The 23,381-nt window shown below is 40.4% G+C and overlaps 2 protein-coding genes across 3 annotated transcripts; both read left to right on the top strand.

Annotated features, from left to right (window-relative positions):
* Positions 1-288: 288 nt before the first annotated feature.
* cfap251 (cilia and flagella associated protein 251) lies at positions 289-6,417 on the top strand (the record flags this gene model as incomplete). The annotated part of the gene is given in 21 exon segments (XM_079160706.1): positions 289-429; positions 610-750; positions 825-925; positions 1,011-1,119; positions 1,550-1,630; positions 1,734-1,811; positions 1,899-1,940; positions 2,103-2,320; positions 2,436-2,612; positions 2,694-2,944; positions 3,061-3,212; positions 3,436-3,612; positions 3,706-3,890; positions 3,986-4,100; positions 4,507-4,670; positions 4,765-4,855; positions 5,409-5,552; positions 5,672-5,900; positions 6,039-6,167; positions 6,268-6,370; positions 6,372-6,417. Coding segments are annotated over 21 exon segments (2,874 nt in total).
* A 2,060-nt stretch (positions 6,418-8,477) lies between these two features.
* On the top strand, positions 8,478-22,402 carry mlxip (MLX interacting protein). 2 transcript variants are annotated; one of them, XM_079162062.1, is made up of 17 exons: positions 8,478-9,016; positions 12,510-12,616; positions 13,281-13,366; positions 13,542-13,631; positions 13,739-13,780; positions 14,181-14,421; positions 14,543-14,632; positions 14,803-14,897; positions 15,895-16,426; positions 16,768-16,874; positions 17,076-17,181; positions 17,259-17,374; positions 17,498-17,605; positions 17,732-17,859; positions 17,967-18,090; positions 18,743-18,872; positions 19,829-22,402. In XM_079162062.1, the coding sequence occupies exons 1-17, from the start codon at positions 8,694-8,696 to the stop codon at positions 19,951-19,953; spliced, it is 2,550 nt and encodes an 849-aa protein (XP_079018188.1). In that variant the 5' UTR covers positions 8,478-8,693; the 3' UTR covers positions 19,954-22,402. The 2 variants fall into 2 exon arrangements, with proteins under 2 accessions (XP_079018188.1, XP_079018189.1); XM_079162063.1 differs by having other exon boundaries at positions 14,250-14,421.
* The last annotated feature ends 979 nt before the right edge of the window (positions 22,403-23,381 follow it).

Consider the following 23,381-nt stretch of genomic DNA (forward strand, 5'->3'; position numbering starts at 1 on the left):
GCTTCGCAGGAGCTAAATTACAGAGATTGTGTTTTTTAATGCAATTGAGCAGTTAAGAAAGGATTTTACAAGAGCTGATATTGTGGTTATGTGTTATCAGTTAATTTAATTGCCATATATATATATATGTTTTGTAGCCGAACGTTACTCTTTGGCTAATTTAGCCTAACTGTTAACTAGCTAACTGTGCCGTAAGCAGAGACGTCGAAAGAATAAAGGTAATTTAAAGCTCTATGAAGCAACTGCAAAGAGAGATTAACCGTCCAAGACGTGGAGTGGTCAGACATCATGTCAGATGCTGAAGCTAGGGAGGAGTTGGGGAAGAGTTCAGGAGTTAGGAGAGAGGAAACAGGGCAGTCTCAAGTCTACACTGCAACCAGAGACACACTCGTCCCAAAGAAGAGTACTCACACTAGAGCACATGCATTGGTAAGCATGTATTTGTTGAAAGTGTATATTTGTACAAAAGGAGTATTCTTTGTATATTGACCCTCTGCACTTGCAGTCGAGAAAGTTTCAAGAAAAATGTTTACTTCAAACCAAGTTTTTTGGATCAAAGGGTAAAGAACTGTCACTCATAACAATACTGCAAATGTGCTCTTTATTCAGTCTCTAGCATGGGTATTTGGGAGGACTCCTGCTATTCCTGTCTTCAGTCTGCAAGACTACGATCAGCTGGTGGTGCTCTATTCAGGAGCTAATGTTGGGGTCATCTACAATCACACAACAAACTCCCAGCACATACTTCAGGTACAAACATCAGCAGGTTTCAGGTTGCAGCGTTGATTTTAAAAAGGCCTAACGTCTACACTCAATCTTCTCAGGGTCACTGCTGCAACATCTCACGTATGTGTGTCAGTGAGGACAGACGCTGGATTGCATCAGCAGACAAAAGCACAGTGATGATATGGGACTCCTACTCTGGGTAGCTCTTCATTCTATGTGTAGGCTTTTTTTTATGTATTAACCTTTGCTCTTGATGGTGACAACATAAATGATGCATATTTCAGCATTCCAGTGCATACGTTGTTCGATTGCCACTCAGAGAGAGGTATCACTGCGATGGCATTTTCAAGTGACACGAAACATCTGGTAACCCTCGGGGCTGAGGAAGTTCAAGTGAGTGTTTTTTAAATCAGGTAAACAGTGTTGGATACTCTAGATTGTGAAATGCATAATCCAGGGATCTGTTGTTTTGTTAAGTAGCACCTTATGGTCTTCATTCATGATGAATAGAGAATAGAAGGTCAAGAGTTTGACACCACCAAACACTGTGACTTTCTGTCATTTGACCTTCTATTGATGGCATGGTAGTGTATTTATCCATATATGTAGGATCTTTAAACATTATGTCATGATTTTATTGTCTTTTTTAGGATTAGCATCAGGGATTAAGTACAATTTACAAATGAAAAAACTATAAGAAATTGTAAATATCTCAAAAACTGCAACACCAAGTTCACAAAAACAGCTTATATGGTTCATATTTAACACTGGATTTGACTAAATGAATCTATTCACAATTAACCCTTTGATGATCTTTGCACAGCGTGTGTGTATTTGGGATTGGACAAAAGAAACAGATGAGCCTTTGTGGTTTACTGAACTCAACCCCAGCCATGGTTTCCAAGTAAGTAACTTTTGTATTCTTCTAACATTTGTTTTTATGTCACCTTACTTTGTAGATATGTCATTCAGCAGATCAAACATTCAAATGTTGAAATGTTTTTCAGGATTACATCATTTTTAATCCAAATGATAGCACTCAGTTGCTCAGCAATAATAAAAGCCAGGTGCTGTTTTACAGCTGGGTAAGTCCTGCTGGTCCTTTTTCTCTAAATAGATAAAACAGCTGTTACGTGTATGTTTATTGCAATAATTATCTGATCTTTTTTAAGGCCGAAGGAACTCTGCAATGCTTTGCCCTGAAGATTGAGAAGGTAAAAATAATCATCTAAATGTTGTAGAAGATGCTGAAAAATAGATGTTTCTGTCATTTCCGTCAATTATACTTTTAATATATATTACGATGTTTCAACTGTTCAACGTTGAAGTTCTGTGATTCCGCTACCCGTGGATTTGATTCTTCTGTATTTGCTCAGTATTATCCAGGCACTTCTCAAACGGTCCACATGACTGGCAGGTCACCGTCTGTGTTTCACTTGAGAGAGCATCACATCCTAACAGCAACTGCGGCCGGCTGCCTCGTTGTGTGGGATGTGACGGAAGACTTAGCTGCAAACCAAATCCACTCCAGACGCAGAGTCAATCTCATTCACCTTCAGAACGATCCGATCACTGCTCTCAACGTGACTGACAGGTAGCAAGAGAGAGAGAGAGAGAGAGAGAGAGAGAGAACTATTCATGTTGGTGTTTTTTAATAAAATGGTCATGCATTTATCGATTTTGATTTCTCCATCTGTTTGACATCACAGCTGTATTGTGACGGGGGACACTCAAGGCCACATCAAGTTCTATGATGAAAACTTCATGCTTCTCATTTGGTACAATAAGTTCAACCTGGATGCTATAGTTTACATTTCTTTCTCCAAAGAGTGCGCAGAGGGATACGTGGAGAGCTACACTCTGGAGGCAAAACCATTACTCATCAGGTAGAAGAAATACAATCTATTATGTTGCCAGTCTACACTGTTACGTACGTTTTAGCCGAGCTGACCTCTGTTTTTCTGCAGGAACTTTGTTGTGTCCACAGCCAGTTCCATAGTGGTACATGTGGATACACAGAAAGGCATCCATCAGATCCTGTTACAGAAGGAAAGTGAGCCTATTCTTGCAGTGGCCTGCCACCCCAAACAGCCAGTTGTGGCCATGGGCAATCAAAGGGGTGTTGTAAAAGTGTGGAACTATGACAACAAAGCCGTCCTCTGCAGCAGGGTCTTCGAGACAGGGGAGCAGATTCAGTGTGTCACTTTCGACCCTCAAGGTGAGCCAACATTCTTGCTGTTGACTGTCAACAAACAAATGCTCCCTACAAGCCAGCATCACCCAGCTGCTGCATGAATTTGCAATGTACAGAGCCACCTTGTTGTCTCTGAACAGGAGAATACCTGGCAGTTGGCTTTGACAGTGGAACGGTTCACATATTGAATGCCAGCACTTTACAAAGTGATCCAGAGGAATGTTTTCATTACACCAAAGACAGCATCCACCACATCACTTTCTCCTCAGACTCAAAGTATCTTGCCACTGCGGTGAGCAAGTCCTGTTTTACTATCAGTGTAATATGTTTGAACTTTGTTATTGGCAACATTGACTAGAGTTTGTGAAGTCATGTTGACCTTTTTATTTAAAGCTGTGATTGAGAAATTAAATAGGTTTGTGGCTATGATAATGTCCTGCAAATCTATACTTCTATTGCATTCTTATAACCTCAAGTGAGACATGGTATAGCTTAATTTCCTTGTTCACTCTTAGGATGCCGGAAAAGCAGTGACAGTACTCCGCTTGCAGAGTAATGGAGGCTCTCTGCCTCGTTGGGCATATATGGGCAGACACCACTCCCACTACAAGCCCATCAAAGACCTTCTTTTCGGGGTTCATCTGGACAGCACACAACCCAGACTGCTCTCTCTGGGTCTGGACCGCCTACTGGTTAGTCTGCTTTGTCCAAATTATAGGACTGTGGACTAGTTTAGTGTTTTGTGGTACTAATTGCATTGCCACACATCTCTCTGTGAATAATAGGTGGAGTATGACCTGGAAAACAGTGACTTGAATAAGCTTCTCATCCTAAGCTCGGAGCGCATTGAGCAAAGCGCTGTGCCAATGAGCATGACTTGGTATCCTCCTCTTACTACAGAGCAATTTCTCCTCGTTGCCTCAGACCAATACAAGATGAAGCTTTTTAACAGCACTACTAAGATGTGCAGGTCTGTGAGCTACTGTAACAAGATTATTTGTGAAATCTATTTCTCCGACTTTTGTCACACAGATACTTGAAAACATTATTACATGTGTTTTACAGAAAGACTCTCCTTGGACCAACATACGGCTCTCCCATTGAGAAGACAGTGGTCCTTCCCATGTGTAAAGAGCCTGAAACAAACTCATATTGCTTGGCATACCTCACAGAGGACAAGGTCAGTGCTGGAAGTTGTTTCTAGTATTTCATTGCGTAAGAGGCTTTATACCGGCAGTAGCTCAGTTTGTGGGAACCGGTGAGCAAGTCCCAGCAGAGAGCAAGCATGGAATGTGGACTGGTAGATTGAGGGGTGCTACCTCCCCTCCTGGGCACCGTTGACGCGCCATGATTAATTGCTGATCATCCTGCAGTTGCCAACACCTCCAGCCTTGCAGAACAACCTGTGTGCAAAACTCTTTCTCTTTTAATTTCTCACAATGTTTTACTCTGTTGCTTGTTGTTACAGTGTTCATTTGAAAGTAACGTAGGCAAATTGGATATAAGAATAGTGGTAGATCTTGAATATATATATATATATATATATATATAGTTAATATGATATTAAGAGTGTGTTGTACCTCCAGGTGGGTCTCCAGATGATGCCTCTGGATGGGAACCCCTACAAGTCCAATGCTGTGATCTGCCATCCAACAGGGGTGTCCACTTTTGCCTGCTCCTACGACGGACGATTTGTTTTCACCGCAGGAACATCTGACTGGACTGTCCTGTCGTGGGAGATAAGCATAAAGTGAGGTTAAATAGTACCAACCTGAGAAGCAGGGGAAATGCATGAGTGTACCCATTTTTTCTGGAGTTAATCGTATCTCTTGTTGTGAGTGCAGTGCATTGGAGGCGGCAGCTGCCTTGGGAGGGAGGGGCATGATGCCCTTTTACACTCTTTTAGAGGGAGGCAGAGATGGCAAATTCTACAGGGTCAGTTAAACGTTTTCCTTGTTTCCTAAAACTACTGAGTGTTAAGTGAACAGCCACAGATTGTTCCATTAACTTGAAGGAAGACGCAATGTGTCCTATTCTCTAATAGGTAGTGGCATCCAGGTTAAATACACTATTTTGATTTACCTAGCTCTAAGAAGTCATTTTTCATAATGTATGTTAGTGTTTCAGTGTGCTGGTGAAACATAATTTCTCTAAACAGTGAGTTTTATTTAGCATTTGTAGAAGTATTGTAAAATATCTTTATGTTGTATAACTGGATCTTCTCTTATTGTTTTATTTATTTCCCTTTTACATCTCATTGTTTGATGGTGAAGATGATTGGTTCAACTCTGACACATGCATTCAACATACACATTTTGTCTACTTGCTTTTGGGCAGCATTGCTCATACTTACACATGTATTGTATTTGGATTATAAAAGTCCACAACAATAAGATGCTGGCTTTTACTTGCATTCCTTATGAGTTTTAGACATTTCTGATACCTTTTGAACCACAGATTCTCAGTTTTCTGAGCTTTATATTTTTAGGAGATGGAAAACTTTTTCTATTACTGCCAAGTCCATCATCAAGGCACTGACTCAATGGAGGAACGACAAGTGTCTACCAAAATCCCTCTGTCAGAGGTTGCCTCTCTAATGAGAGCGTTGGCCCACTTCCCTACTGAGCAAGAGGTACAGTGTGTGTATGAAGCAACCGTGAATGTCATTTTATCTGACAGTAAAATCATTACAAAAAAGTCTTTGTATACCTCAGACCTGTGGTAACAAATTGCTTTATTACATCTTACCAGATAGAAGATATACACAACGAGGTCAAGTTCAGCAAGTACGCAGAAACAGGAAAATATGTGACCGACATCGACCTGGAGGAGTTTATCAAGCTGTATGTCAACCACCGGCCAGCTTTAGGCCTCTCTAGCAGTGAGCTTCTTCAAGCTTTTCACCTCCTTGGTGACCGTGATGATACAGGACAGGCTGTTTTGCAAAAACATGAACTGCTAGAACTTCTACAGACTCGAGGTATGTGCATGCTATTCAGTCAGAAGAGGATTTCTCTCTCTGTTTTTGGCTGCACTGCTGTCAATTACTGAGAAAATATTGATCCTCTGTTCCAGACTCTACACGCGATGCTCATGTTTCTTTGACATCTTTTGACAGGAGAACACATGACAGAGGAAGAGGTGGCAGAGTGTTTCACTACACTGTTATGCATCAGTGAGGAGGAGAAAGAAGGAGAAGCAGGACAGGGAGGGGAACAATCTGACCATGACAGTCATGAACCTGACAGTACGTAAAAGACAACTCACTCACAAACCATAACTTAAGAATTCACACAACAGCTGAAAAATAGCATCCTCTTTTGATGTGTGTGTGTGTGTGTGTCCAGGTGGAAATTCAAAATATTCCCTGGCGTGTGCGATCCCAGATGAGATATCCATGGAGACATTTACAGGTTACATCTTGGGCTGTGCGTGCTCAGCTGAGCGGAGTGGCAGGTCGTCCCCTCCAGAGTGATGAAAGCAAGGAGTTAGTCTAAGAGAAGCTGTCTTGATGACGAGCCTCACACTCTCTACTGCTCTTTTTTAAGATTGCGTTACATAACAGGCCCTAACAGAAATGCTGGAATTTGTATGTATTGTTATTCCAAATTTGAAGAATAAATATCAATATTAACTTGGATCATCGTGTCAGGCATTTTAAATGAAATATTATTTGTAAGATTGAACAGTATTATGCAGTATGTTGTGGTATAGTTTAAGTAAAGGATTGGAGTACTTCTTCCACCCTAATACATTACTTTACACACACAAAAACAGAGAAGATTAGTTGCGTCCATACATTTTTATAAACTCAATTTCATAAGAAGAGTTGTATGGAGCTAAATCCAGGTCAAAAGTTTTGTTCATTTGAAAAAAAAATCTGAACCTGAAAGTTCAAGTTGTGGTCTTGAACATTGAAAAATACAGCAATGTATTCAAATTAAAAATAAGTGAATGAAATTTTTTTTTGGGTTGAATATAATTTTGATTCCGTTCTAGAATTATTTTGAATACATTTTTTTTTTTCGTTTTTCACTTTCACATATTTGTGTTGTTATGTTTTCAGATTCAAATCTTTTTTTTTCAGATTCACATCTTTTTTTTTCGTTTTTTTTGGTTTCAAATCTTTGCGTGGGGGGCGTGGTATCAACTGAGAGGGGCGTGTCATCATGAGTGACAGCATAACGAAGAAGGCCGAGGCAGCTAGTAGAGGCACTTCCTGCTGCTAGCTCATCTTCCGTGTGTGTGAGAGGAGCCGCGGCAGTTTAGCCTTTATTTGTCGTTATTTGACAATATGTAACAATACATTAAGGTCCTTGAAAAATCACATGATGGAAATGCTACTTCCAGGGAGTACAACGTTGACTACTGCTAACATCCTTAAACTATGCACTTTCTGCACCCAGAGATAGTACATATTGAAGAGCAGCGTCATTGACCCATTTGGCCACAAGAGGGAGTTTACCTTTAATGAGCGCTTCTGTCAGCAGTAAACTAATGCAGGAAACATACATGTTTTATTTATCACCACAGGTAGAGAGATATTTTCCTCTGTTTCTTTTTGAAAATATATTTTTCTGAATTTATAAATCCATTGTGCAATGAAATTTGTTAGCATAGCCGTTCATTCACCCCGGTTTGGTCTGCTGGTGTAGTTGCCATGGCAACAAGTGCCAAGATGTTAGCCTAGCTTAGTTTAATAAAAACGAGTAGCCATACTATTACAATTTGGCATTTTTTTACTAAACCAATTACAACTACCAACAGTCATACCTTCAAGAACCTTAATGTATTGTTACATATTGTCAAATAACGACAAAATAAAGGCTAAACTGCCGCGGCTCCTCTCACACACACGGCAGCTGAGCTAGCAGCAGGAAGTGCCTCTACTAGCTGCCGCTGACACATTTTGAGCCTTTCTCGCGGACGCCATCGCAAGGATATTACGCTGCGTTCACAGTGGTGTGTGGAAGTGCGAAACGTCAGATATTAAAGTGTGGTTGTTGAACGGCCCAATATGGCATAGTTTATTGCTCTTTTACTGTGATTCGTGCCAAGTAGAGGCTAAAACAGCTTGCTAAACAGAACTTTGTCACTAGTGAATCATAATTCTCGCGTTGCCCACGTTACCTGAAATGAACAAAACTTTTGACCTGGATTTAGCTCCATAGAGTTGCTGACACATTTTGACAGGGAGAAGCTGAAAGGCACATTTCAAATCAAGAGGTGATCTCTGTGAATCCATTATTTTTTATTTCCCTTCAGAAGTAAAATTAATATATTTAAATATATAACACTTTTATTCATTATTATAATAATACATGAATCAATGATGTTGTCACATTTGTAGATTCGTTGTTTTGTTCAGTACCAGCTCTATAAAGTCTCTTCACATATTTAAAGCCTTGCTTTGAGGTTTATTTTGAGTTCTTCGGTGGGTGGGGCTCTGACTCCGACCAATCAGAAGCGCTTACAGACACCAACTTCCTGCTCCGGACAGAAAACAGTCTGCAAGCTGTATTTTTTTTGTCAGCTGGTCGCTGCGAGTCTCGGCTAACAAAACAACAACAACTTCACTTGAGCCATTAATGACAGACAGCTTCGAAGAATGAGTGAACCGAGAACTCGGACTCAACGGCGCGAAGTTGACAAACTTTAACCGAGAAGTCGTCCGCAACCGCGTCTTCTTGGCGAGCCCGATGAAAGCGAGAGGTTTATTGTCCTAGCTTGCTGGCTAACATTAGCTATTTGTCTGGTGAGGAGGGCTACCTACATGGCTACCAGAGAGATGTCTTCACGGTACACGTATCGTCGCCCGCCATCGAGCATAAAGCAGGAGCAGGATGACGACTCGGACTCGGAGACCCACCTGCTGGGCCTGAAGAGGTTAGACGGGCTGGAGTCTCAGATCATCCACAGCGGACACTTCATGGTGTCATCGCTCCATATCGAGCACCCTCCGAAGAAAGGCTACGACTTCGATACTGTCAACAAACAGACCTGTCAGACCTACCACTTTGGCAATGCGAGGATGTCACATCTCTCCATAGACGCGTCACTGACCAAACTCTTTGAGTGCATGACTCTCGCGTACAGGTATGTTGTTACAACGCACCTCGTCACCCCGTATTCACTGTTTCATTTATTCACCCGGCTGAGCTGACTTCAATCATGTGCAGATATAAAAAAAAAAAAGGCAGGCATGGGACACACTAGAGTGAAATTGCTGTCACGAGTCTTTTCCTCGTGTAACTTCCTGCTTGACCACTCATGATTGTGGTGAAGGAAGAAGGCCTACTCGCATAGTAAAAACACTCCATCACAAGTAAAAGTCCTGCACTCACTCGCATCATTATACTTATACTACAGATGTATTACAATCATAATGAAAAAACTAAGATCTGGTTTAACATATATACAATAAAATAATATACATTTGGGGGTTCATGAAATGATTAATGGGATATTTGTTTAAGCCTTCTGAGAATTTGATCCTGCTTTTTTGTAAGGGGTCCCAAGCCCAAAATGTTGTAAAACACTAGTTTAATCCTAAACAATGCATTGTATTGTACAAGCTTATCTTGTATTTATATTTAAAACTCAAACTTGTACTTCAATTCAGTACTTGTATTTTCAGTACACAGCCAGAGTTACTCAAGGTGACCTGAAACCTTTTCTATTCAAATTATTCTCACATTCTTCAGTTCAGCTTTGTTTTTGTCAAATTTATTTTAAAATGTAAATTTTTTTGTCAATGTACTGGTTTGTGGGATTCTACTCAGACTTTATGAGCACTGAAGACGGAGCCCGATGAACTCAGATTACACTCTCAGTGCTCTTGAAAGAGAGATCTTTGTTCTGATTCAGGGTGACAGGATTTAAATAAACAATAAGGAACAACAGTAATCTTAGCTGCCAGGAGAATTTAAGCGTGCTATCAGTTATCAGACGGATCTGAAATAAGGCCTTCTGTCGTGACAGATTTATTTTTGTTTTGATAGTGCTGAAATACTGGTGTGCAGTCACACTGTTAGCTGTGCCGGGTCCTCTGAAAAGATTTGTTTCACATATCAGTCAATTTAATTTTGTCTCTAAAATGTGACAAATACTGAAAACTGACTGTTCTCAAATAAATGCCCACAAATATTTTAGGTAGTCTGACAAACAGCATGAATGAGTATTTCGTCGATAATTGTGTAAACTGAGAGTGAATTAAAAGACGTCACTCATAATGCAGCCGCGTGAAAAGACAAACGAAGACAAAAACCTGTACGGTAAACGTTGATGAGTTTATAGGCTTCAGGCAATGTTTTTAAGATACAAACTAAAAGAGAACGTTGATGCTACTAAGATATTTAAAGGCAGGATTGGTCATCTTAATTATTTTTATTCAAATTATCAGTACAGCCTGACAGCCATCAATGAATCAAATACTCTTACAACAAACAAAAAATCCTGTATCTGCGGCTTTCGCATGGCTGTAATAAGCCCGTCCAATTATGATCATTTTGTGGGAGTGGCTTTGGAGGGTTTGTTTTGCCGACTTGACGACTTTTTTGCTGGATTTAGCAACTTAACGGAGCTAGTACTGCTCGGTTATCTCATTGGGAAAAGAGTTGGCAGCACTGGACTTGGTTTTCGGCTGAATACAAGTACAAGATTACCAACCCTGCCTTTTAGAGATGAGTTGTAAAATCAAATGCTGGGCTCACGTTACCCATGGTTCTGTTTACAGCTGTTGTGTTTCTGTAGCGTTGGTGGAAAGCCAGCTGCTCAGAGGATTCCCTCTGACTTTGCTCATGGCACCTACTTGGATTCATCGGGAGGACTATCTTTAGGCCTGGAAAGCACTACTAGCAGTTACTGTTCTGCTGTGTCATTCCAAACGAAAAAGCAAAGACTTCATGTACACGAGAGAGGCTTTACTGAGAACAAGAACAACGTTTTCCCCATAATGCTGGCTCTTCTCTAGTCATTGCACCAAGAGTTGGACCAAGTACCTACTTGTTGAAACTACATTTTCTTCTTCCAATGACTAACACAGTACTCGTCAAAGGCTGGACAGGAAGGACAGAGAGTTACAGGAGAGGAAGGATGAAAAGAGGGAAACTGTGAGCTAACCCGTTTGGATAGGAATGAGCATTTCCTTATCAAAGCAGATTGATGTTCTTGAACGTCATTCTCTCCTGTCCTGTTAAAGTGAAACATAAACTTAAGTCATGTCATTTGACAAACATTTTAAAAATTTGATGCATATTACCATTTTCATGCAGAAGTAAACACTCAGACGCAGTGCAGTGTAAGAACTATATCATTATTTGATTTAATAAAAGTCTTCAGCCTTGATTTAAAAGAACTGAGAGTTGCAGCAGACCTGCAGTTTTCCATGTATTTGTAAATAATTTGTTTGACAGACAGGAAGCCAGTGTAAAGACCTCAGAACTGGATGGATGTGATCCACTTTCTTGGTCTCATTGAGGACTCGAGCAGCAGCGTTCTGAATCAGCTGCAGCTGTCGAATCGATTATTTTAGGGTGACCTGTAAACACACCAATATGGTAGTCGACTCTACGGAAGATGAACGCGTGGTCCAGTGAGACACAAGTCCTTTAATCCTTGATATATTCTTCAGGCGAAAGATGGCTGACTTGGCTGTTGAAATTCAGGCTTGGGTGCACGACTACACCAACATTTCTGGACTGGTCCGTGGTCTTTAACATTGCAGATTGAATCTGAGCGCTGAGAGGGCAATATTGCTGTTTATGGAATTAAAACAAAAATGTACAATGTTGTTGACAGTGTGTGTTTCCTGTCTGTGTATTTGATTCCTTGTCTTCCATCAAACTTGTAACTATCATTGTGACTTGAGCTTGATCTTGTCAGGTTCCTGCTTGTTTGTTTTGTCTTATCTCTTTAAGTATTTCCAGCACACAGCCAGAGTTACTCAGGGTGACCTGAAACTTTTTCTATTCAAATTATTCTCGCATTCTCAGGGTAGAGTTCAGCTTTGTTTTTGTCAAATTTCTTTTAAAATGTAAATTTTGTTGTCATTTGTAAAGTAGACAAGTTGTTTAAGAGCCTTGTGTATCGGCATTAGGAGCCACATTTAGGCCGGTGCGTGAGTGATCAGACATGTAACTCTCTTACTGTTGACTGAGTGACGAGCGCTGGTTCAGTGTTACGGCGAGGAAGCATCCCCTTTATTAAGGCTTTTGGTTATTGTCAAGCATCTGTAGTGATGTCAGAATCAGGTTTGTAAAGTGACATTTTAAAAGAATCTGACAGGGACAACATTCTTCATGCTGGTGTCAAGTTATTTTAAGTTGAGCAAAATAAATTTATGATAAAACAAACTTGTAAAAATCCCAGTTAGTTGTGTTATTGTGGGGTAGAAGAGACAGGAAGCATTGTTTTAATCTTCTACAAGCAAGATTATCAAGGTTTCTTCTGCTAATAACACGAAGGAGATCACCGCGAGGGTTTTAGTTACAGTTGAGATATTTATCTACTTGTACAAGTTAAGCCGTTGTTTGTGTTTCATAGAATGTCTTGTGAGATTATTTCACTGTAAACTTTCTTGTCTTTTCAGTGGTAATTTGGTATCTCCCAAATGGAAGAACTTCAGAGGTCTAAAACTGCTTTGGAGAGACAAGATCCGCCTCAACAACGCCATATGGAGGGCCTGGTATATGCAGTGTAAGAGTTCCTCTATCATTTGGTATGCATAGAGTGTAGAGGGTGTTGTTATTCTTATAGTATCTAAGTGACTTGAATTTGTACACTTCTTTAATCAAGCTGTAGCAAGTGTGGAGACGTCAGGATCTGGTTCAAGAATATGTAATCAGAAATAGTGGAGAGACTCTTTCGTAAATCAGATTCTTTATATTGATTCATCTACATTTGTTCCCATATTGCCCTTTTCAGGATCTCTGATTTCACCAGGCTTTATTTTTCTTGGTTCTCGTGTGTATGTTTATTAGAATCTGCACTTCACAGTACTCCAGCAGCATTATCTGTAAATTCATAAACTTTCACAGTATGGAACTGGGTCTCTTTTTTTTTCCATGACTTCAAGATAAATATTGGTGCCGTCTTTGCAACTTGCTGCAGTAATATTGGTTTGTTTACATACCATGAGCAGTTTTGTGACAGTGACTGATAGCATATCTTGTTCATATCCCTAAAATAAACACAAACTGGGTCAAGCTTTTCTTGAGTTACAAGCTGAGCTATGAGCATTCTTTGGTGCACTATAAGCAATAAGCGCTGCAACATGTGTTCATTTATGTTTTATTGTATTGTACCAGTAAAAAAAAAAATTCAATTGAGGGTGACTTGAAGGATGTTTTTCTACCCCTAGATGTGGAGAAAAGGGAGAATCCTGTTTGTCACTTTGCAACTCCCCTGGATGGAAGCATGGACTTGTACGTCCGTCGTCCTGCAGAGGTAAAGACAGAGAAATGTGATCAAACAGCCTTGTTTCTTATCACCAAAAACCTTCCATGGATATGATTGTATGTTCACTCTCTTAAGCACTTGTCATTGAGTTTTATGTTTCCTTTGTCACTTCCTTTCTTTGTCGGGTGTGTTTGTTATGGATCATCTCCTCTTTCTTTTGCAGGGCAGTGCCCCAGATGGGATAGACTGGAAAAGGCGAATTGAAATCGTCATCAGAGAATACCACAAGTGGAGAACATACTTTAAAAAAAGGGTATCGTGTGTATATATAATATGTATTTTGCATATGTGTTTTGTTTGTTTGATTGGTCATAAAACATTCATATTTATCTAATGTGGTACCCGCGTTCTCTTTTATAGTTACAGAAGCACAAGGATGATGACCTCTCAAGCTTGCTTAAGGTACGCTAAACTGCATCATGCCCAACCCACCAAAGTGCTGTTCGTACCAAGATGAACATTCCTATCAATATCAACCAGATGTTAATATGAATGGAATTAACTCATGCTAAACTGGTCACCGTTACATACTTACATACTTTTGTAATATATCATCTTTGACTATGCAAACTAAATTATTTTAACTAATTTCACATCATTTAGCTTGTAACTTAGTGACAGACTCAGATGTATGTCCATATATAGATACGGTGATTCATTTTTTAAGACTAGTGCATGAAGTGTGGAGACAAAATGTTGTTCATTAGTTTAGTGCCAGTTTAGTGTCCATGTTGGCTGTACTCAACACTGCACGCTTGTGTGTCATTAACTGGCTTGGTGGTTGCATTTTTAACACTCAAAGGGACCAGAAGAGCAGTTATCGCTGTTTGGGGAAGTCTCTCCAGACATGCTCCGTGTCTCCTTTTATCAGGATGAAGACACTGCTGTGCGCCGCCTGCCTCGTAGGCATAATGAAACACCTGACCCTATGGAGATGGACCCCCTCTTTGACATGGATGTCCTGATGTCTGAGTTTTCAGACACGTTGTTCTCTACATTGGCCTCGCACCAGCCCATAGCCTGGCCTAATCCACGGGAGATTGGTGAGTCTATTTTATGAGATCGATAGGTGATTTAACAATTGATTTGTTACTGTTGTCTTTTGTTCACTGTGGCCACCACTGGCATGTCTTCTCTCTACCTCTGCCTCTTTGCCTCCCGCAGCACATGCAGGGAACGCAGACATGATCCAACCAGGACTCATCCCTTTACAACCCAACCTAGACTTCATGGACTCTTTTGATCCACTGCAAGGTAGGAGTAAGGCACCAACCATAGCTGCAGTAGTGTTGCACACACACTAATAGTGCACACTTTATAGGAATCAAGCGCACATGTTCTTGTAACTCGGTAGTCGGCTTAGCCTAACACAAAAAGTAGTGTGGTTTTACTAACCTCTAGCTAACATAGAGACTCTTCTCCAGACTTATTTCACAGCCTCCGTCAGCCCGCCTTCCCCTCTGTTTCACCCACTGCACCATCTGTTACCCTTCACCCCAGCAGCAGCTCACAGTCGCAGGTAAACACAAACCCAAGGCACCGCTCCTAACACACACCACCACGATGAGTTTGTTCAAGGGCCGTGTTATTTTTCCTTGATGCAAGACTTTCTGTTGTTGTTTTTTGAGTATTTTCTCCACATCTTCTACCATTTTTCTGTCTTAATGTAGTTACACAAAAAAACATAATAATATTACTAAACTTTATTTACATAGCACTTTTCATACATGACCTGCTCCTCAAACTGCTTCATTTTTGAGAATCAAATACTCACTCAAATGTTGGCAAAACATTTTTCTTTTCTTTCATGCTGTAGTCTTCCTTGAAGCTTTTGACGTATTTTCTGCTGGGTCCATAAATGCAGCTTCACTGTAGTTACTTGTCTGACTTTTAACATTATATTATAGCTTTTCTATTTTTACATTGAAGGAACATACAGTCTTACAGACCTTGACATTTGCTTCCTCATTTCCTCAACACTAAATATTCAGGGCTCATAAATAAAACAATAATAGTAAATTACTTTAAGGAACAAAAAGACCATTGTAACTGTATCTGGGAGCCGTACCAAAGATATATTTTTGCAGCAGTTGTTAGTGTAGTTAAGTGCATGTTCATGGACATATATTATATTTAACGTATATATAAGTAAAAAGGAAAGAATAGAATGAAACATTGGCTTAACAGATATGCATTTTGCATTAGCCTGAACTGAGTGAATAGAAAGACTGATATAAATGCTGATAGTTTAACAGATTTGGCCGCAATTCTGTCAGTCTCTTGTCTCTAGCCTCCCAAATCAATAAAAAGTGACATGAAGAAAAGTTGTGTTTTCTTTAGTTCTTTGGTTGGAGTTGTGAAAATGTTACTTTACTTTTTTTTTCATAATCTTAACCAGCACAAAATACAATGCTAGCTAATATGAACTTGCATAGAACGGGGTCTCTAATGTTTAATTTTGCACTAGAGGAAAGAGACTTAAGTGCGTTTCTTCCCTTTCCTTCATCCCTTGCCAGGCCCAGTTAATGTCCTCCATGCTCACAAGCAACAACATCTCCCCTCCTGGCCCCCTGCCCATCCCCTCTCCCATGGCCAGTCGAAACTACCTGCCTCTGTTTCCTGGGCATTTGGCGCCCAGTGATCAAGTAGCAGTTTCCTCAGTCTCTCAGCCATTATCCCATGATCCTCTGGCACAGTGCCTTCCAAGTCAGGACATGGCCTCAGCAGCACCCATGGTTCCATCATCCTTGGACAACGCCTCAGCGCTGGATGAGACTGTACAACCATCTGTGATTACACACAAGACCTCCTCTACTGTTAAACCCAGCGATGCAGCAGCCACCTTCAGCCACGCCTCAGACTATAGCGCCATATCCACACAACCTCCTCCTTCTCAACTTCAGCCCTTGGCTCCATTAACTGCCACACGCGTCCAACACCCTCAGACTTTCGCCCTGCCTCGGCCCTTTCAGTCATCTAGTGCCAACAAAAACCGCCCTGTGCAAAGGATTGCTCCTGCTAACACCCCCTCCCACCTCATCCTCACAGGTCTGTTGTTTCTGGTCTCAAGATCAAGATTTGGGTTCTGCAATTGTGCATTTAACATTGTTGATCTGTAAGTGGAGCTTTGTTACTTTAACCTAATCACCACAAGATAGCGCTCAAGCCTTTCTTAACGCAAACCACTTAACCATTAGGGTGCCCTTTGCTTTTGTTTTAATAGAACAGCTTATCTTTGTAAAATTAAATCTCAAGATATTAAATTAAAACTTGTTCAAACAGATGAAAGATGAAAAAGGCAGAGGAAATCTAGTTGTAAAAACTCATTCATGGATGTTCACGTATGAAAGCACATAAAACTGACTTACTGTCAATGTTCATCCTCTCAGCCCCTTTCCCAGGTCATGCCAATGCTGTAATTGTTACGCCATCGCCTCTGAAAGCAGATGTGGTCCGTAATGCTGGAGTGGTCATCGCTCCTTCTCAAATTGGAGGGGTATGTTTCAGATCTTACATAACAGTGGGTCCTCACATTATTGAGTTGCCAATAGAAAATTACAAAACTGCAACATTTACATTTTATTGTTTGTTTTTCTGTGGTGTGCATAATTCATAAGTGTGAAATTAAAACTTTACTTGTCTTAAAACTTCGGTGATTTTTAATTTCTTGTCCATTTGTTCTCTTCATGTATCTCAGACGCCTGGATTTCACGTTTTGTCTCAGACACAGAAGTCTCCCCAGCCAATTGTGCCCAAAGGAAAGTCTTCCAGCCGCAAAAGTCAGAAAGCCTCCTCTTGTGTCGGTGAGACTTCACTCTACCCAGAAGGTACATCATAACTTCAAAGCCCACAACTTGTTACAAGTGTGTTTTTTTTCCAGGTCACAGTCAGCCTGGATCAGGTCACGGATCCCCGCATGGGTTAGATCAAGTTCCTAGTCCCCAGTCACTGATCAGCAGCAGCACTTCCCCATTGGAAAAGAATGAACAAAATCAGGTTTGTGTGTTTATGTTTCTCAACATAAATGGTTTGCTAGTGTGTTCGATACATTATGTAAAAAATGAATTAAGACACAGTACGCTTGTAACCTGTAATATTTCCACTACTGTTGTGTGACAGAGCCGGAGGTCAACATACATATCTGCTGAGCAAAAGAGACGATCAAACATAAACATTGGCTTTAAAACACTCTGCAACCTGGTCCCCAATCTAAAGGCACAATCAAATGTAAGTCTGAGTGTCTCATAAAACATCCATAATAGATTCAGGACATCACTATTTTTGGCCATGTTTGTGCACAGTTTTTGTAAAGTATTTGATTTGCTCTTTCCCTCATTTACGTTGTGCATTTAGATCAGTAATGCAGTCACATTGCAGAAGACTGTGGATCACATTTGGAAGCTCCAACAGGAGAGGCAGCAGATGCTGGAAGAGGTCAAGAGGCTACGAGAGGAGATAGAGGAGATCAACACCTCCATTAGGTATGTTAAAACATTGTATATGCGTCACCCCTCTTCTGATATACAAAATTTGCACTCAACACATTAATTCTCAACTGTTTCTGTCTCTTGTCACTACTTAACCACAGCTCGTGTCAGGAACAGCTGCCTGCAACAGGGGTCCCTATCAGGCGAAATCGCTTCGACCACATGCAGGAGAAGTTCAATGAATATGTAAAGAACCGCACTCTGCAGAACTGGAAGTTCTGGATTGTATCCTTCAATAAAGGAGCCCTGACACTGTTTGCTGCATATTAATAACAGAGTATAGCGTAAGCATTTGGCTTGTGCAGACATTTTGTTCAGATCAGACTGATACATGACGGAAGGAATATATATCCAATGTCACAGTCGGAAGACTTAATAGAAAGTAAATGTTACACAACCGAAACACTTTGAAACACTAAGGAAAACCAAGCTACTGTTATTCAAGGTTATATAGACAGACTTCTTTCAAACTTTATTCAGTGACCACAGTGCCAGGAGGGTTCAAAATATGATTACAAATGACCAAAAATGTTTTACCAGTGACGCTGTCTTTTATAAGGGGAATTGCTTTGTTGCTATCTACCAAATGCAGTGGCCATGTTGTTGTTGTTGATGTCAGGGGCATTAAGGATCTCTTGACAGATCACGTAATGTTTTGTCCCTATGTACAATATGCAGTGCTGCTCTTTTTTTAAAACCAATCTCTGATTTTGTTCGTTGCATACTTTTTAGGTTAAGCAAACCGCAGATTGAAGCATGAAGTGGTGAAAGCTAAAGATGTGCATGTTCGACTTCTGGGACTCAAACAGTTGGTCAGACAGAGTTGCATTCGTCTCACTCTCCAGTATAACTGATCCTTGACCATCATCCATTCTAGTTCAGCATCATTATCAAGCCTCTCTTTGAGTCTTTCAATGGGATGGTGTCAACTACAAGCAGGGCAGAGCTCTGTCAGACCACATTGCAATGGCTCGATCGTCACTGCTCCCTTCCAGCTCTCAGACCCAGTGAGTAAATTACTATATCTTGTAGACATCCAGCATAAACCAACACAGTCTTATCAGTAGTTTTGGATCATTTGCCGCTCAGCGGAGACTTCCTTCCAGCGTCAAAGTATTAGATCACCACTATGTGCAGTTAAATTACTCAAGGTTTTATACTTCCTACCTGTCACTATCTCTGTTTGGTTCAAGCTGTTATCAAGCAACCATGATATGAAAAATTCAACAGTGCCCCTCATTTTTTAATGATTCATTACCACTCTATTTTCAATCTCAGAAACGGTGATTATCACACTTTCCAATCTGTTTTTTTTAACCTCCCACTTGGTCAAAATGTTACGTCTTTGTTCCTGACTCAGTCTGACTTTAGCAATGACACTTAGTGGATCTGATAACGAAGGTGACGTCAAAAGATTTCCATCATTGAAGTCACAGTTTTTGCTGCTCATTGGAGGCTGGGCTACAGTCAACTTAAGACTTGAGAAGGTTAACGCTCCAGCTTTTTACTCCATGTTTAGCAGGGTGGTCCCCTTAGATCGAATGATACAATGAGTGACCTGCAGTCAAATCATTGGTCGTAAGAAAATCTTTAGAATTCCCCTGAGTTACTGTCCGTAGCATGACACACAGGGTTCTTATGCATACTGTTTAAAGCCGCAGTTATGGAAAAGTCCAGATATATGACAAATTGCCCACAGTTTCCTGGAAAACATTAGATATAGCAATTTGTTAAAATCTTACAGAAAGATTTTTTTTTTTTCAATAGACCGAGACTGTTTCCTCCCACTCACTTATTACAAGTAGTTGAGGTATCGAGCTGCCAAATCACAATCTGTTTTGAAAATTGTGAATCTATTACATACCTACTGTGTAGCACTCTTTAAGGATACATAGCATAGCTTCAAAATGCTGTTTTATACAGTCAGGTTGTGGTCATTAAAATGTGGTTTCTTGTTTTTCAGTGGTGCTGAGTACCCTCCGCCAGCTGAGCACAACCACGTCCATACTTAATGATCCGTCTCTGCTGCCTGAAGAAGCCACCCGGGCCGTCACTCATACAGATGGGTGGCCTTGCTCTCAGAGGTGATGAGGTGACCCAGAAGCCACCTGAACCTTTTGATAGCAATCATCAAAAATGACATATCACTAGTTTACCGTACAGACATTCAGCAAGGTCATCACTTCTTCCACAGATGCACGACTTAAAATAAAATGATAAAAGTAAGCCAGGTCTGGCTTACTTTTACTCTGTATGTACGATGGTCATGTTGATATTGATTCTGAGAAAGAGCAATGTCAAATCAGCAGCGGCACTTCCTGTGGCAGGCTCAGCTGCCGCGGCAGTTGCCGCAGTTTGGGAGAGTTGCCGTGGCAGTTGCTGGTTTTAAGCCTTTATTTTTCGTATTTTGAGAATATGTGACAACACATTAAGGTCCTTGAGGATATGACTGTTGGTAGTAGTAATTGGTTTAGTTAAAAAATGCCGAATTGTAATATTATGGCTAATTGTTATGATTAAATCTAGCTAATATAGGCTACTCTCAGGGACCTTAATGTATTGTCACATATTGTCAAATTATGAAAAATTAAACCTTAAAACCGGCAACTGCCGCGGAAAGTCGTGGCAGCTGAGCTTGCCGCAGGAAGTGCCAGTGCTAGCTGCCGCTGCCACAATTTGAGCCAGATCCTACTGGAGATTCTTGGGAATGATGCACACAGGGAGGCCGATCTTTGACATTACATTTATAACAATTGTGGCTTTTCTGATATTTTATTTGAATGACAGCAGCTAATACTAAACTTAAGGAGTTACTAAATACTTTAGTGAAAGGTGGTACTGGTTGTTTGCTTTTTGAACAATATATATTTGAATTTGAATCACTTTTATAATGTAAAAACACAACATTGTGTTAAAAAGGGAAGTATTGCGTGACTGTTCATTTTATGTACTCACTCAGTTGTACAAAGTGTATGGATAGGATGCTTTTCATGAGATGAATGTGGGATTTTTTAGGACTAGCTGCAGTATAGTTTGTGTGTTTTGAAAGCTCTGAAACCTCCCGGAAAGGTTTCACATCGGATTGTCTGAAACATAGTCGCTTGTGGGCCGGTGCTTGATTATCACAAGAAAGCTGAGACCGTAATTGTCTTTTTCACCCCTCATTTACTCAGGTGAATGCTGTTTAGACTGTTAACAATAGGGGTTTCTTGGTGAGATCTCACCCATGCTGAACATCTTACTTCCTACTTTGCTTGCTTTGGCCATTTCCACTAAGTTCAACTGCAAATTGTACAAGAAAGCAGTCATCTTAAATACAGTATGTTAAATACATGGGTTTCTACTGGGCGGCTCACAGCATAATGGAGAGATATTACTTAAAGCCCTCACAGGGAGCATAACGGAAATAGCAGTACAGATTATTTATATACTTCCGTATATTCACATGTACAGTGTTTCCAGATCTTAACTGAATGCACAGTAGTTGTAGGCGTCTTCCTGTTCTTTGTTGATCACTCAGGGATGCGCTGGTTAGCGTAATTGTTTTCCATTCAGCTATGAACAAATCGAGTCAGGGTCCTTTACATCAGGAAACATGTCCGTATAAGGGTACAGGTTACATCACATGGTTTGATTTTCCTGTTGTTTTTTCCCCCTCTTTATTACACTAATTTATAAGGTGTGCTAATGACAACAGCAGAAAACAATCAGTATGCCGCGTGAAAAGATGCAGCACATAGAAACAGAGCAAAGGCCATATGAAAGAGTCGTCTACCCGTCCATTCAGTTAACTGTTTGTGTTACTGAAATCATGTTTGACAGTGTGCTCTGTTGACTGCTTGAGAGTTAGACAATGTGCAGATTTAGTCTGCATGTCTGATGTACGGCCTTAAAGTCAAGTGATCTCTGCAGGCTAATTAGTCTTGTCTTTTTTTTATTATTTGTGGTTCAGCACTCCTCAGGCAGACATTGATTTTGTGACTTGTGTTTTTACTTTCTTTTCTGCCCAACAACTCAGTTTACTATGAGTTTTACGGTAGCAAATGGCACCACAGAATTTGAGTGTTTTATTTTGAATTGCATATTGTTTGTAATAGTCGATTTCACTTTTTTACAAGATAGAAATAATTTACCTGTTGATGTAAAGAGTGCTCAATTTACAGTAAGGCAGTCATCAACACGTTACGGTAATGCAAATCAAAAAGGCCTTATGAATTATGACAGAAATCCCCAATGTTCCACTGCAGCTTGGCATTTGTGTGGTAATTTTATTTTTTTTTTGTTTTTTTCTCATCCTCTGATTTCAAAATGTTGTAATACCAGGTTGGATTTCCAACTTTTTGCTTTTTCAGTGAGAGGGCGTTTGTACCTGATAATGTACAGTATATCATTGCAGATTGGATCTGCCCATGATGGTTCTCATTAAATTTAGAGTTTTATTTCATTTGTTTTAAGAAGTAAAGAGTGTTTTTTTGTTCACTTCCAAAGTTCTGCCTTAAATGATTTTAACACACAATAAAAGCAACAAAAATGAAAATCTTGACTTGGTTTATTTTCAATAAATATCACTTTAAAAAAAAAAATCATTACTTGGTTATCAGATACTGATAATAATAATAAGAACTATGCAGTAAAATCCGGAACAAGTTTACATTCTCGTCCACATAAAACTGGATTATACAAATGTATGTTTTAATAATTTAAAGCTGTGTAACTTAAATAAATGCAACATTCATACTAAGCAGTGAAATCAAAACTTTGCTTTGCTGAGCTGTTTGTAAAAAAGCTCCAGCATACATTTGACATGAACATAATAGTCCATGTTCGGCTCTAAGGGGGACCGGTTGCAGACTGCCGGTCTGCCCCTCCGCTGCTCCAGACTGTGAATGTACTGGCTTATCTTCCGCAGGTTGTTTGACAGCTTCGGGGTCAGGTTGGACATTTTCAGCATGTAACAGCGGAAGGAGAAGAGATGGTGAGCAGTGAAGAGCTGCTGCTCCGGCACGGCCAGCCCAGTAGTGTTCAGGGAGAGGCAGGAGATGTTGGGAAGCTGTCCAGGTTCCTTCTGCAGGAGACAGACTTGGTCAGTTCAGTATAAGTGTCCACATCAGTGAGTAACACCCAGGGATGTAGAGTAACCCCAGTGGGCTACGTTTTCACAAGTGATGCTCTCATGCATCAAAAACGTTTCAGTAATGACAGTAGAGATTTCGCAACTTAACACTCCTGCATGTCAATATCGATTAGAGCTACTTTTATTTGTAGGTTAAACAGATTAAATAAAGCATCAAAAAGCTTACTAAAAGGTGGTCCAGAGCGGTCTTTGTCTCATTCTGCATCAGCCAAACGTTTCCTCTGAAGGCCCCGGTATTTGTCCCCTTTGTAACAGGTTCGCAGGCTGCTTCTGCACTGAGCAGGCACAGGAAGGTGATGACTGCAGCAGTGACATGAAAGAACACAAATTAGAGATGAATTAGATTAGAATACACACACACACATACACAGAAGCGTGCAGT

The sequence above is a fragment of the Pholis gunnellus genome, assembly GCF_910591455.1.
Source record: "Pholis gunnellus genome assembly, chromosome: 6".
In the NCBI taxonomy this organism is placed as follows: Eukaryota; Metazoa; Chordata; class Actinopteri; order Perciformes; family Pholidae; genus Pholis; species Pholis gunnellus.

Excerpts from the sequence above, each read along its gene's own strand:
- mlxip (XM_079162062.1), top strand. The coding sequence starts at position 8,694 with ATGGCTACCAGAGAGATGTCTTCACGGTACACGTATCGTCGCCCGCCA. Across the intron at positions 13,367-13,541 it reads ACGTCCGTCGTCCTGCAGAG|GGCAGTGCCCCAGATGGGAT; the intron begins GTAAAGACAGAG and ends TTTCTTTTGCAG. Across the intron at positions 13,632-13,738 it reads GAACATACTTTAAAAAAAGG|TTACAGAAGCACAAGGATGA; the intron begins GTATCGTGTGTA and ends TCTCTTTTATAG.